Source organism: Talpa occidentalis, unplaced genomic scaffold (genome assembly GCF_014898055.3).
Source record: "Talpa occidentalis isolate TD23 unplaced genomic scaffold, MPIMG_talOcc4v2.1 talOcc4.3, whole genome shotgun sequence".
Taxonomy (NCBI): domain Eukaryota; kingdom Metazoa; phylum Chordata; class Mammalia; order Eulipotyphla; family Talpidae; genus Talpa; species Talpa occidentalis.
In genome coordinates this window covers 122,729,089-122,744,698 of record NW_023603184.1, presented here as the reverse complement: position 1 = coordinate 122,744,698, position 15,610 = coordinate 122,729,089, and the positions used below count along the sequence as shown (strand labels likewise).

Genomic DNA, 15,610 nt, shown 5'->3' with positions numbered 1-15,610 from the left:
TGCAACATTATCTTGATAAATTGCTGTTTTTAAAGATCACTTTTTGCCTGGAAGGTATGCAATATATCAGGCACTGAAGGTTCTTGTTGAGGTTGAAATTTTGACCACATGTTGTTTAACCTCACTGTGTGCTGTATTAATATCCCATGATATTCTGATGTGTTCTTTATTTTTAATTTGCATACTGACCATTTTAGCAAATTTGACAAAGTGTATTCTCCCAAGGATAAAGCATACTCTTTAGCTAAACTAGGGACTAAAAAGCTTACAAGAATATTATCATATGAGAAAAATCCATAAAGTACTGAAACTCTGTAATAAAACAGAAAGAAAGAAAATAGAACAGCGCTATAAGTCAGGTCACATCCTTTGAATTCAAATGTTAATTATTCCCAGTGAAAATTACTGTGGTAATTGATTTATAGAGGTTTGTTAAAATTTGAATCACTTACCTGCATTCATCCCTAGAAATCCAGCTGTAGTTTAAGGAAAACTTACATGGTAATTTGTCTGTACTTATTACACTTGGAGGAACACTTAAAAAACACTACACATAAACAAAAAACAAAGCAGGCACATTGCTGTGGAGTACAAGTTCCTTAGAGTGACAATAACAATTAGTATAAAAAGAGCAGTGTTGGCTCCACTGAGGGAAGACTACTATTTCCTCAAAAACAAAGGAACAATTTAGAGAAAAGCTATTGGAATTAGTCATCGTATCAGTATGTTGATTATTAACTAATGCCCTGAACTGACTTTGAAATAACATTTGGGTATAGCAGTGTTATCATGCACTGGCAAGTGATGAGGAAAAAATTCTTTATTCATTTCTAGTTCACCTGACTTTTTGTTTCATCTGTAACATTTTTCACACCAAGAAGTCAAGAAAACACCTGTCCCTCTGTTAATTTTTCTACTGTATTAGATTTATACCTCTAGTAGAGGATTTTCAAAACTACTTTCTAATTGTCAAGCACAAATCTCAAATTCATTTTTAAAAATAAAGTTAATGTCATGCCCAAAGTCATGGAGAAATTTAGAAGTGGTGTTTAAAATAGAAATTTAGACTACTGACTTGAAACCCCATGCTCTGACCACCAGACCACATGCCTGCCCAAGGATACTTAGATTTTTTTACTGAGTTATTCTTCTTTGTAATTAGATGCAATGATTAGAGTGTCTTTCACATTACTCTGCATTTTTCTTTTAAATCAGGGTTGTAAGCCACATAGGGCACTGTCCCTTACAAAATTAAACAAGGGATTTTCAGTCTTGCAATACAATCTCTTGATATTTGTTTATAGGTTTCACACATCAAAAAAACAAAGAAATCTGTAATTTTTCAAATTACAATCTTCTCATTCTCTAAGTTATATGCCTATGAGAATTTGAAAATCTTTTGAAGAGAATGTAATCTTTATGCTTACAAAATGTAGGCTTTCATATTTGTACAATTACAAATCAAGGCTTCCCCCCTTGCCATAATAGTCACTTTCTCAAAGTTGTGGGTTTTCCTCATTTGAAAATAAATTAATGGGAATTTAAAAATATAATTCATCCATTTTTAAAATCTTTCAACCTTTAAAATTAAAAAGCACTTCTATCCTCCATTCCTAAAGAAACAATATCAGAAAAATTCTTTATAGCACATTTTAATCTAATTTTTTTGATTGAGGAAGTAATATTAAACAGCTAAAACCAGTTTAATTTTAATCTTAAAAATGGCATAACTTTTATGTGACAGCTTATTGTTTTACTTATTTTATGACAGGCTTATATTGTGTGCTTAGATATTGAGTTTATTTTTATCAAAAACCTGTCGATTTTCAACCAAAAAAATCTTAAATTACCTCAGATGGCTTTCTAAAAAAATTTTGTATTAGTATTCAATGTTGCAAAGAACAATGATACCTTTTATACCTTTTGATATCAAGTTTTTTAAAATTAGAGTTTGATATATAAGAGGACTATTTTTCATTACCATTCACTTTAAGAAAATAATACATCATAGTCACTAAATCACAGTACCTTTAAGACAGAATTTCTACATGCTGTCATGTAATTATTTAGATCAACACCATTTCTTTGAACATGCTCTTTTTTTCTATTAATATATTATTTTGAGATGATAATGTGATCATTCCCATTTTTTCAGCCTTCCAAATCCATCTGTAGGACAGGGACTAGTTGCTGGGAGAATGGGGTGACATTATATAGACATAAGATTTGTTAGTCCCAACATAAAAAGCATGGACTTTTTGTGACGGTATAGTTTCCCAGAGAGAAAAATAGACTCATGAGCATTGGTGCCCATGCAAAGAGGTAGTTTTAAGTTTGTTTTTTTTTTTTTCAATTTTGTTTGCTTATTCAGGCTTTAATTGTATGTACTACTTCATTAATCTCTTGTTGATATAATATGTATCTTTTTTTTTTTAGTTTCAAGTTTTAAACATGTTTAGGCATATTTTAAGTTCAGAAACCAAATTAACATTAATAGTCCTGATTATACTGAAGGTCATGCTCCTGATTCCTTGGACAACCTGAACTTTTCCAAAGCAGATATAAGTAAATCATAGAAAGACTAGCTATATGTTGACATCAAAAATCTCCTTTTCGGGACTCCCTGGTGGCCGAGGGGTTAAGTCTCAGTGCTACTACCATACCTGTCTGCCCATGGCAAAGCAGTCTAAGTTCTGTCCAGGCCAGGGAGCTAACCCACATGGTGCAACAGACCTCTATTGTTTCACTGACTGTTCCCTTCAGCAGTGCATGTCAGTGGATCTGCCTGGTCTGCTCCCCACTCTGTCTATGGTGAATCCTCTCACTGCCCGCCTTTACCCCCAGCCTCTGGGCTACACTCCAGTTGTTCTACACAAAAATAAAATAAAATAAAAATCTTATAATAAAGGAATAATTCTTTTAAAAAAATCTCAATTTTATGGATGAAATGTGGTAGCTGGATTTTCCTTTAAAACCATATTTTAAGGGAAAAACAGATGGAGTATAGATGAAATAAAATTGGCTACATGGTGGTAATTGTTAAAACTAGGTACCTGGGTTACTCTACTTTTGTGTTCAAAAATATAACAAATTGTCAAAAACATGTGTATGCCCCTCAAGAGCTTGACATAATAAATATTTACAAAGCCTGATATTTATAGTATAATCTTGGAAAGTCCTTGTAATATGTAAGTTAAGAAACTTTTTTAAAAATCTGTCTTCATGATCAAAAATTACTTTGACCTCTAGATACAACTTATGATAGAAACCATTACCATATCACTAACAGTCAGGTTTTTAATAATCTTGGACTTGTGCATAAAACTAAGGACTTGTGCATAAACTTATCTTTTCCAGAGCCCAAATGGTTCTCAGCACATTTTCATTCTTGGACAAGGACTGAGGAAGTGAAGTCATGATTACTGGGAAGGTGATCAAATAACATAGGTAACTGCAGTCACCCATCTGCTGCTGGCCATCTTCAGAAAAGACTTAGGTGTAGCTCTCTTTTCAGGTTCTGGAAATGCTAGGTTTGTAGAGCTTTTAAGTGGTTCTTATTGCTAAATCACCAGTCATTTGTTATCAAATAAAATTACTCCTAGATGCTAACCTAACCAAGCCTGTTTTAGGTTATTCAGACGGCTGTAACAAAACACCATAGACTGCTTAGCCTTCAAACAACAGAAATTTATTTCTCACAGTTCTGGAGTTTAATTTTTAGATCAAAGTGCTAGAGTTGTTGGGTTATGGTAAAAGGCCTCTTCCACGTTGCAGACTGTCCACCGTTCCTGTGTCCCTTGGTAAGGTGTCTTGGTGTCTCTTTAAAAGAACACTAATCCCATACATGAGACCTCCACCCTCATGACCTAATCTTCTCCCAAAGGCCCAGTTCCTAATACAATCACCTTGGGCAATAGGTTTTCAACATAGTAATTTAGAGAGGATGCCAACATTCAGGCAGTAACAAACCCTGTAATGATTTTCCCTTTCTCTTAAAATCTAGTTCCTTAATGAAGGACACATGTATTTCCTTCCCTCTCTAGAGAACATTTTCAGGTCTTTTTCAGCTCAGTGATAATGATTCCATAAATAAGCAGTCTAATATATATTAAGTAATTAAGGTAAAATGAGTTTGAATTCTCATTTTATCTCAAGACATCATTTTAAGTGATGTGTGATGCATTCAAATAAGAGCTGATGAAAGGAAATGAGGTGACTTTTCTAGCCCAGTCCCCATGCTCTCCCACTTGAAGGGCAGTTTCCCTAAGAGATTTTGTGATGTTTGGTAGAAAGCTTTTTTTAAAAGCAGCTATATATTATAGGGCCTTAGAGGCTAGAACTTATCGCTCCATAGTACCTTTTCCATTTTCTCATAGTACTTAATAAATAATTACATTACTTATTGCCTGTTTATCTCTTGCATAGTAGATCCTAGTACTTTTCTTTGCCACTGTTCCAACACTATCTCCACAAAGCCTGATGTGAACACAAATTATTCCAGCCTGTACTGGTGTTAATCTGAAAATTTTAAAGCCAGTGTTGTTACTGAATTAAGAAAATAATACAATAGCATCAGTTCTAAGACTGAAAATTCTTTATTGTAACAAAACAAGGTCAAAATTAAGTGAGCTATTCACTTCAAATTGTGCTTTAACTCTAGTATTCATACAGTATATTGTCGTTTCCAGCTGACCCCCCAAATCCATTTACAAGAAGAGAGGTTTATAATCAAATATTATAGGAAGAGGAAATCTAATTTTGACCTTAAGTCAAATTGATGCCAAAGGGAGTTTATGGTTTTCTTTATTTTATAAGCTATAATTGAAAATACAGTTTCCTTCATCTAAAAAACTATTCCACCCTGAAATTTTCAAACAAAAATAGTTTGCAGAAACACTGGGAAAGACTTCTTCAAAGGAAACTAACTAGTTTGAATTAGAAGGAGAGGGAAGAGAAAGATGGTGGATATTTTTAAAGGGATTATGTTTTCAGTATTTTGATTGCATGAAGTCTAATTCCTTATTTTAAATAAAGCTAATAATATGATTGTATACAAGATAACTTTAAGAGAAAAAATGGTAATATGAACATTTTAAAATATTGAATAGAAATAAAGTTATCAGTAAATGTCATAAAATAATAAAACCTGTGTGTCCCTATTATGACATTAATAAAGATATAGAAATAGTAGTTTAAAAATCCATTTACCAAAAATATTTTGACTTATTTGTATCAGAATACTTGATAATATAACTTCATGTTTAATTCCAATAAGTTACTTTCTATTATGGCATGTTTCTAGGCTAAATTTTACACAATGCCTAACTTTGAAATTAACCAACCGTTGCCCCAGCTATTGCCTGTGGTTCAACATGAGACATGTCAGGATTCTAGTTTTAAGAAGTAAGCATATACTATTTTAGTAGGTGAGAAACTAGTGCAGGATAAGAAAGTAGCATTAAGTAGAAATGTCATTCCCTTTTCACCTCTCTCTCTCTCTCTCACATATATATATATATATATATATATATATATATATATTGAATTTGCATACTCGTGTATTTGAGTCAATTGAGTATTGAATATGGACTTTCATACCAAAACCGCGTTTGACCAAGGTAGCATAAAGAAATTCACCAAATTGATCTCAAATGTTTTCAGTTTTTAGTTTACTTTTGAGCAAAATATGTCAAATACAGAAATGAAGTTGCAGTAATGAGAACAGGAGATAACTGAGTCATTGGGAGTAGCCAGGTATTGGACTAGGATAGTTTATTTACTTATTTGTTAAATGAGTGTCCTCGTATTAAAGAGACAGCTCAAAGGTTCTTATTTGTTTCTAGGAAGAAATAATTAAATGCAATAAAAACACAGGTGCTGGAAAAGATCCAGGGAAGCATCACAGTTGGGAATGTCTTCTTTGTCAGGACAGGTGAAAGTGATAGATTAAGGAAGACAATTTCCCAAAGCTAAAACAGGAAAATAAAATTTCCAGAAAGTAACAAATTAACCAAACCAAAATAAAAACAATCGGAAAATAAAGAAAAAGATAAATTTCATAATCATTAAAATCACAGTGGCCACTGTGAATATCCAAGTAGACAATGAGGTGAAACTCAACCTTATTTTGATCTTGGAAAACTTACAGCACCTCAAAGGAGTAAATATTTTGCACGCCCTCTTCAGGAAAAAATTGCTTAGAGGATAATATATATGTATATATATGTATATGGAAAGTTCAGAGAATTAGAAACCTAGATTTTCAAGTAGTAGAGTTAGAATTTGTTTCCTGAAATTTGAAGGAAATATTTGCAGAGCTGTGGTATATGTATAAAACAAATGGTATTAACAAAAGTTTAAAAACTTAACAGATAGTATGTCTACCTTTGATCATTAAATTCTGCAGGGCACCATTATTCAAATGATTCCTATGTACCTTTTCTCAGAAAGAGAATATGAAGGGTTGGGCTATGTTCCTACCCAATAGGATGTAGAATCTTAACCCATTAAGTTGGAAAGGGCATTATATTATAGAAAACCTTATCAAGCTCCCTTATTTTTCACTCCTCAGAACTGAGGTTCAGAGAGCTATGAGTTATTTGTCCAATGTTATATATTTGGTGACAGACTGGAGTAACAAAATGGTTTCTTGATTTCTGGTCCAAACTTTTTCTCCTATGTAATATTGCCTAATCTGGAACACTTCTATGCCCAATCAAAGGCCAAAAATGTGTAATTCATAGCATTAATTGCTTTCCAACAGAGGTAATATGAATTAAAGAGTGTTGTCATTACAATTATTGTCATTGTGGTTGTTAGGTCTCATTGCCCTAATCTACCTGCTGGGGCCTCTATTTTAAGATACATAGACAGGTAAAGTAGGCTACTGTTTTGTAACATAAAACAACTACTTTGTGGTCCCCACAATTATGAAATTTCCTGTAGGAAAATTTCTCTTTTTAATACCTGTGTCTACTCCCATTTCCCAAAGTCATGGTATCTTACCTTAGAGAAGAAAGGAACTTGGATACCCAATTGCCCTGGGCTAACCTGGTTGGCAATTTCTTGGTGTTTTCCATTTGAGAATAAACAAAGGAAATGATCAAGGAACAAAATCTTTTAGTATATGGCTAAGCTAAGCTTATTTCATGGAGAAGATTGTCTATTGGAATGGCAAAAACTAAGAAGAATTATAATCAAGTAAATATTCTAGCTATGCAATTAGATTTTAATTATATCTGTTAATAGAAATGCTGTTTCCATATCAATAACCCCATGGGCTCCCAGAATTGCCCTTAGCATTTGAGGCTTCTGGTAGTTTGTCCTAAGTATTTTCTTTCAAACACAAGAAGAAGCTTCAAATCTATTGTTTTATATCATCTCCTTTCCATTTTTCTCTGCTTTTAGGTTTAGAATAGAGATATATAAATATACATTTAGGCCAAATGCCAAACAACCTAGTATTATATCAATAATTTTCAGCGGCTGAAGGTAGATATAATCATAGAATTAACTTTCTGACTATAAAAAGAAATGTGGGATGTAAACAAAAGTTACAGATACACTTTTACACAAAAAAATCTTAGGAACAAAAATGTAAAGGCTTGATATCATGGTATAAGAGCAGATATTCATATTTTCAATCTATTTCTCTGTGTTTCAATATGACAACTTAAAAATACTTATTTGTTTGGCATTTAAGACTATTAACTTTCACAATCTTCTCTAATTTTGTAACATTTTGCTCTTCCAATACTTCCAACACATAGGGATATTTTAATTCCAAGTTATCTCTATACTTTTAAAGTGAATATTCAAAGATAATCACTACATTAGGTTGGCCTTCACTGTTGATAGAATGCCCTTGCTTTGTTGACTGTACATGATGCAGGCATGATGGGGATGATGATGTAGGTATGTGACTGTTTAACTTTCCAAAGGCCAACGGGAAGGCTGTAGCTAAAGCCAAATAGAAATCTCGGCCAAATACCAAAGTCAATGTCAAACTTACGAAGTCTTTAGTTTAGAGATTTGTAGAACATTTCAACAAACAAAGAATTCCTAATTTTTTATGGTTTCTCTCCTTTTCCACCTTTGCTGGAGAAGTAACTATTTCGTTTTAAAACTGAAATCAGTGAATTCCTCTAAGATCCACAAGATGGTGCTATGAAGTGGTGTTTAGGAAAAATTTAAAGTCATATGCCTTCTAGGAGCAATTTTTACACAGGACCAAATAAGTACTATTTAATAACATAAAACTAGCTTTCAAAAAGTTATCTTTATAAAAGCAGTGTAAAGCAGATTCGTTGATATAAAGAAGGCATAGCTTTATTCCTAGTGTTGCTTTTTTAGTGCTTTATATCCCATAAATTACATTTTGTTAACTGTTAGTGATTTCAGGTTTTAAGATTATTTTATGAGAAGACTAAGAATTGAACTTGGATTTGAGCAGGCCTAAGTCATGATGGAAAAAGTACTGGACTGAAACAGAGCCCAAAGTTCTTATCTCTGTCCTCCACCATCCAGCCACCTTTCTGTATATCTAATTCCAACAGTTGTCACGTAAACGCAATTTTGCCCTTAGGGAATATTTATCAATATCTGGAAACATTTTTTATACTCTCTGGGGAGGAGAAGGTGGGCATATAGTGAGTAGAGGTCAGGAATGTTACTAAATATCCTACAATGCACAGGACAGTGTCCTCCAACAAAGAATTATCCTTCCCAAGTTATCAAGAGTGTTAGGTTAAGAAACTTAACCTATTTCTTCACTCCCTTGTTACTCTGTTAACTTATTAATTCACACATTCGTTTACTTCTGCATATACTTATTCACCCATCCGTCCATTAATTCATTCTTTTATCACATTTTTCAAAGTCTACTAAAATTCAAGATTGGCCTAACCTCTCGGTATAAAAAGGCTAGCATTATCCTCTTCCTATGTGATTTAACAGAGGAAAGACACGCTTATAAAATATATTAACAACAATATAATGCAATCAATGTTTCAATGGTAAGTGTGAGACGTGTTAGGACACAGAAAAGAATATGATGAATTCTGGGGAAAAGGATAGAATTCAGGAAGTCTTCACAGAGGTGGGATTGTTTATTGGGTGGGTCAAAAGTGGTCATAGAATGAACTTTTGAGAAAGGACAAGCAGAGTCGGAGACATCTAGAAGTTCAAATTTTGTATGGTTATGAGATTAGGGTTGGAAAAATGAAAGGAGGCAATCTTAAAAGTTGAATGCATCATACTGAGCAGGATCTTGAATTTCATCCTCTAGGCATTTAAATTTTTAAATAGTATTATTAGACATGAGATAATCACTTAACCTCTTTTAGCCTGGATTTCATAACCTTCAAGTGTTTGATTAGATACATTTCAGGTTTCCTTTTAGCTTTAAACTATGTTTTATCATTATAGAGTCAATCCATTACATATATTAAATGCTATATATTATTAGATTTATATTGCATCTCTTAGATGGGGTGCAAAAAAGAAAAAGGAGCCCCATGTCTTAATGAAATATAGAAATTCAAGACTCTCCAGTGAGGAACACCACTTTCCTTTTGGCCCAGTTAGAGAAACAAAAATACAATGTTAAAAATGATGGAGGCACTGGGTATGTCAGTGCTGTTGTACTGCCTCCTGAACTGGTTAGTGATATGGAAACTGAACTGCCGTCATCCTTGCCTCTTGTCTGACGATAATTATCTAATCTATTTGATTGCATCTTTTGAATTTTTTTTCCTCCTTCCCCCAAATCTTTATCCTTTTGCTTTCTATAGCATATTTCCTCCAATATTAATGAAAGCCTTTGTTGGATCATTTCAGATTTGAATAGCCATTCATATTTATTTTTCTCCATAGAAATTATTATTAACACCCATTCAATAATTTAAAAGGTATGTGAATTTTTCACAACACCTCATTTTGAAACAGCATCCTGGGCTCATTTCAAGAGGTGAGAACCTTGTATGTTGTTATAAAAGTAGTCGAATTATTTGGTGGTCTTCAAAGGCACTTTAGTGCTTAGGAAGAGTCTATGGGTCAAAGTGTAGACTGCAGGGACATAACCACCTGGACATAACCAGTTTACCACAAGCTCTGCTTTTACTTCTATTGCCTATTTGTTTCAGATCAGCCATCATTTGAATAAAGGGGCAGGAGGAGGTGCTAAATAATCACTGTGGTCACTTCTGACCTGAGTGAATTTTTATTATCAAATCTTTTCTAAAAATATGGAACTTCAAGCTAAAAGAGTTGAATAATAATTGAGAGGCACAGAGCAGGATAAAGAAAACATTAAAAACAATAGCATCTAAAAAATTAATCTTTCCCACTCCGTCCTAAGAAATTAGATATTTTCTGTCTAAATGTAATGAAGAGATATTTTAAAAAGTTAAATGTCTTCAAATACTAAGATACACCATAAATCAAAAACAAATCAACAGGAAAACCTTCCTTGGAACTTGAATATCCTGCAGAAACAGGACTTGGATATCTGCTCACTGGCAGGAGAACTGGTTCTGTCTAGAAGGGCTCTTTTTTCAAGTTAAGAGGTGCCTCTGAACACACACCTGAATTAGGACATGCAGACATCTTGGGAATGCTTCTGTTCAGAGTCTCAGATCCCTGTGCACACAGAAGGTTACCCTCTTGGTGTCAGTAAAAGTTGACAGTCACTTGCAGATACACAGGACATGAAAGAACAATAACAATACAGTAGTGCCTAGAAGTGCACCAAGCATGACTGGCCACTCCAGGCTGTGACACTGAGTATCTTTCTTCTCCATGAACGTTGGCAATCATCATCCCCGGTTGGAAGCTTTAAGTAAGTATTTACGCTAAAATCTTCTAACGCAACAGAAATTCATGTTATATAGGGGGAAATGTTTCTAAACATTCCCAACATTTTTCTGAATATAAGATATATTTTGTGAATTATAATAGTTTTAGAAATAATCTTAATGTAGTCCCATAAATTAATATAAATGTTCAGCAAAAACACAGTCTATTTTAGGAATTGCTATTCAGTGGCAATATAACTAATAGCTATTAAAAAAAAAAAAAAACTTTGAAGAGAAGCTCTAGGAGATACTTTGTACTGTCCAGTGCCTAGATTCCATAATAAAGAAATTCACTGAATCACCACATGGAAGGTACAGAAAGGAAAGGAATGAATTAAGCTGTGGATGGATCATAGACGTTTAACTTTTGGCTCTTTACATGAGCCAAATTGAAGCTAATTACTCTGCTTCCATTTGTAGCCTAGTGATCTTTCATGATAAATAGATCAGCCAACTGAAGAAGAAGAGTCTTGTTTAGAGGAAGGATATTTCCCAAATATTCTAATGAAAAATTATTGATTCTGGAAATTTTATGTTTTTTTACCTCTTTCTTCAGTAAGACAAAGATGGCAAGAGCTCATTTCCTAGAGGTGCAAGGGCAATAGGCATTTCTGTTAACTACTGTAACTTCTTTGAATATCAAGCTCCTTTTCTTCATTTAAAATAAATGGGTACAGGGCCTCCCCGGTGACGCAGTGGTTGAGCACTGGGTTGCGAAGCTGCCTGCAGCCTCTGCAGCACCGGTTTGATCCCCGGCCACGGGTGAGGGTCCCACATGGCATGCAGACCTCTCCTGCCGCCCGCTGCTCCCCTCAGCAGTGTGCTTTGGTCCCTCTGCTTGCTCTGCTCCCTGCTCTGGCTCTGGTGAATTCTCTCACCCTCCCGCACTTCTGACTGTACCCAGTGCTTGTATAAATAAATAAATAAATAAAAATCTAAAAAAAAAAAGTCAATAAAAAAATAAATAAAATAAAATAAATGGGTAGCATCCCCCCCCCAGTGAAATCCATTTGCCACTTTAGAAAATGGCTAATAGAACACGTTTCATAATATCACATAATTCAAATAATTTGATACAAAAAACTGAAACCATTTTTGTACTTGGCCTAGAATGGCAATGCAAATCACTTTTTAAAATCTTTCATTTATCAGAATGAAGAAATAATTTTTTTTATGTTTTATGAGGTTGGAAGAAGTCAGAATTAAATCTGATATAATGCAAAAATATGGTGAAAGTGAAATCCTCAAAGAAAAAAATTGCAAAGGAATTAGATTTCTTTATTTCTATGGGAAATTCTTTACTTGTTTTCTTGAGCATAGGTAAATGCTAAAATATGCAAATAGAAAACAGTTTCATAGTATGTATTATAAAAGATTTTTGAAAACATTTCAAAACCTCACAGTACAATAAAGGACATTTTAATAACCTTATTCTGAAATATATCCCAATAAGTAGGTAATAGTATGGGTTTGCCTTCTCTCGAAATAAGTTGGCCAATCTCCTGTGTATGGAAGCCTAGGAAAGTCTTGAACAGCAAATAAAATAAATGTATCCACTGGCCTAGAAATTTGTGACCCTGATGTTTCTGCTATTGTTGCCCATTTGGAGGGCTGGAAGGTGGCAGAGCAGTTGAGCGCTGGGTTGCGAAGCTGCCTGCAGCCTCTGCAGCACTGGTTCGGTTCCTGGCCACCGGGCGAGGGTCCCAAATGGCGAGGGTCCCACATGGCGCGCAGACCTCTCCTGCCGCCCGCTGCTCCCCTCAGCAGTGTACTTCGTCAGTCTGCCTGCTCTGCTCTCCACTCTGACTCTGGTCAGAATTCTCTCGCCCTCCCGCGCTTCTGACTGTGCCCGGTGCTTGTATAAATAAATAAATAAATCTTTAAAAAAAAAAAAAAGAAAGAAAAGAAAGGATGCAGGCATTGCAGAATAGAACAGTTCCTTCTCAACCCTACAATCAGAAACAGACTGGCATGAAGGGGGAGGCATCAGAGTGAGGCAAGTAAGACTGAGTCAAGCAAGAGCAGGCTAGGATCCTGTCTTAAAATTTTAATATCTTGCTCACGATGGATTTCTTATTCTGCATTAACTTTGGCTTTCATTTATTTATTTTTTTTAAAAAAAGATTTATTTATTTATACAAGCACTGGGTACAGTCAGAAGCGCGGGAGGGCGAGAGAATTCACCAGAGCCAGAGCGGGGAGCAGAGCAGGCAGAAGGACCGAAGTACACTGCTGAGGGGAGCAGCGGGCGGCAGGAGAGGTCTGCGCGCCATGTGGGACCCTCACCCATGGCCGGGGATTGAACCGGCGCTGCAGAGACTGTGGACAGCCTTGCAGCCCAGCGCTCAACTGCTGGGCCACCAGGGGAGGCCCCCCAACTTTGGTTTTTAACAATACTGCATTACCAGTTTTTGGACACCCACTTTTGTCCCAAAGGGCCTCACTTGCCAGTCCTTGCTCTGATCAAGCAGCACCTAAGTTCTGGGTTCAAGTGCATCTGGGAAGTGACACTGAAACACAAGTTCTCCCTTTTGCCTGACTCAGCTTGAATGGGCCAGTAGAGCTAAGACCCATGAGAATAAGTTATTCCTGCTTGAAAAATAGAAATGAAGAATACAGATATGCGTCCTCTTTGTCTCACAGGGAATCAATGGGAGTGTCAGGAAATCGCAGTTGTCCAGTGACAGAACTGACACCTGGGACTTTGAGCTGCTTTCTCTTCCAATGATTGTTTCTGAATGGGAATCATAATGCACAGAGAACTAATGCTCTGAATGTAAACTTGCAGGAGACATGAGGAATAACACATTCACCCCAAAAGTATGGAAAGTCCCTCCAAGCATGCTAAGTTAAATAAAAATGAGAAGCTTAATGTACATACATTGTAAATGTGCCATAAGACTCTTTTCAATCATGAAAATGGGCAGGGTTACATGTGATAGAGCCACACTAACACCAGCGGCACCTTTCCATTCTTGAAGAGAATAAAATAATAATTTCAACCTTATTTCTAAAATTCCCATCAGACATGCTGGTGTTTGTCTCCTTGTCTTTTCCAAAATGACATGCTTATAGTCTGCAGGCATGGACTGCCGTTCCCTCTCCCCTCATAAAGAACACTGGCCCCCTGCTTTCCATTTGTGTTTGAGTAGAGGAGAGAGAGGAACTAAGGTTTACTGAATAACTCCAGGGTGTTGATGCTCTCAGAAACATTATCTTGATATCACAGCAGCCCTAAAAGGGGGAGACATTCTCATGGGGAGGATTAGGAGATGCAAGGAGGATGTGTTAGTTCTTCTGACAGTAGCTACAGGTAGAAACCACAAAGCCCTAGGTGTCATAGACACGATAAAGCTACACCTGCTGTTAGTACTCTGACTCTCCCCCATAGCAGGCAATCTCAAGATAGGCTTGTTTGGAAAGGTGAAATACAAGGGGTTTCAGTTCCTTTGTCCTCTATGGAAGGAAACTGGTCACTGCAATGCTTTTTGGGAAATGGAAGCTAAAGTTATAGGTAAAAAGCTCTTAAAAGGAAAGAAGAGAAAGGTAGGAACAGCGATCCTGTTAGAAAGCTCTCAAAATTATCTGCTAACATTAGATGGGAATTGGTTTTTAGGCATTAACATGGTTATATATCTATTTTATGCCTTTATGCAGATTCAGTAGGAAAAAATACCTAAATATATATTTAATTCCATAGGATTCCAAAGCACGTTGAGGATTTAAACTGATAAGCCAACCTCAAAGGGACTGATTCTTGCTACTAAAACACAGACACCTCTGGGGTGAAATGTGGCAACAGTTTGACAGGCATAGCAGTAGCTTAGGCCAGAAAGGATTTATCCAATTAAAATTATGGGATGAATTTTGGCTGGCAGAATGTAATTACCAGTCTTGGAATGGATCCAGGATCCTGAGGTTAACACCCCTCCTCTTGCCAACAACCCTCCTACCTGCCAACACTCCGAGATGGAGAAGGCTGGAGCTGACACAATCGCACATAATACTGTTGTGACATCTAAGTACAATGATGATGATGTGAGAAGCATCATGAACCTGATTTTTTTTAACACTCATTATGTTACTTATTTTTATGCCACATTAGGCTAGAAACCAAATGTCCACATAAATGTTAATTTCCTCAAATCTGTGTTTAAAAAGTATAATTAGAAAATAAAAAATAGATTTAAAAATTAATTTATTCTGCCGAAGTAGTTATTTAGTGATTATTTCACTTCAGAAATGAAATTGGATCAAAATGTGACATTTAATCCTTGCTACATGGGAAAAAAAAAAAAAAATCAGGTCCTGATTTTTTGGAAGAGAAATGTGTTCCCAAGGTTCACTGGCCTAGAAAAAAATGAAATGCTTAGCGCCTGGTTCATATTGGCTGTAACTTTCACTAAATGGGCATGTGCACGTACTGTTTTCGTCTTGGGGTGGGTCCAGTTCATAGTCACTAGCGCTCGTGGGCAGTTATTTCTCAGGAGGGAATTAACCACCAGGGGTGTCTGTGTGGAAAGCAGAGGAAAGAGCCCCCTGCCGGCGTATAATCAATGGGTAATGACCTCATCAGCAGATTCTAATGCCCTTGACCAATGCCATTCATTTACAAGGCAGAATCGCGGAGTCCCCAGATCCAGCAGAGGCGGCGAGATGGCAACTCTGAAACGCACGTCAGGCTTCCCGGGAGGCGGCCGGCGGGGCCGGGGTCAGGGGCCGGCAGCAGGGCGGGCTCGGGGGCGGCGGCCGCGGCC

General features: G+C 36.0%; 1 protein-coding gene across 12 annotated transcripts in view; it reads left to right on the top strand.

The window, feature by feature from the left end:
* The window catches only part of FTCDNL1 (formiminotransferase cyclodeaminase N-terminal like), an 84,815-nt gene that overhangs the window by 27,008 nt on the left and 42,197 nt on the right, over positions 1 to 15,610 (top strand). For 7 of the 12 annotated variants that reach the window (XM_037523781.2, XM_037523782.2, XM_037523783.2 and 4 more), the window contains one exon: positions 3,358 to 3,530. The exons of 1 other annotated variant lie outside the window; for it this stretch is intronic. Coding sequence is in view for 2 of the 11 variants with exons in the window: in XM_054699975.1 (XP_054555950.1) it covers positions 15,510 to 15,529 (20 nt within the window). In the remaining 9 variants the exon portion in view is untranslated. Of the gene's footprint in view, positions 1 to 3,357; positions 3,531 to 13,496; positions 13,717 to 15,485; positions 15,530 to 15,610 lie in introns of those variants that run through there. 4 more of the 12 variants (XR_005127625.2, XM_037523786.2, XM_054699975.1 and 1 more) reach the window with 4 other exon arrangements.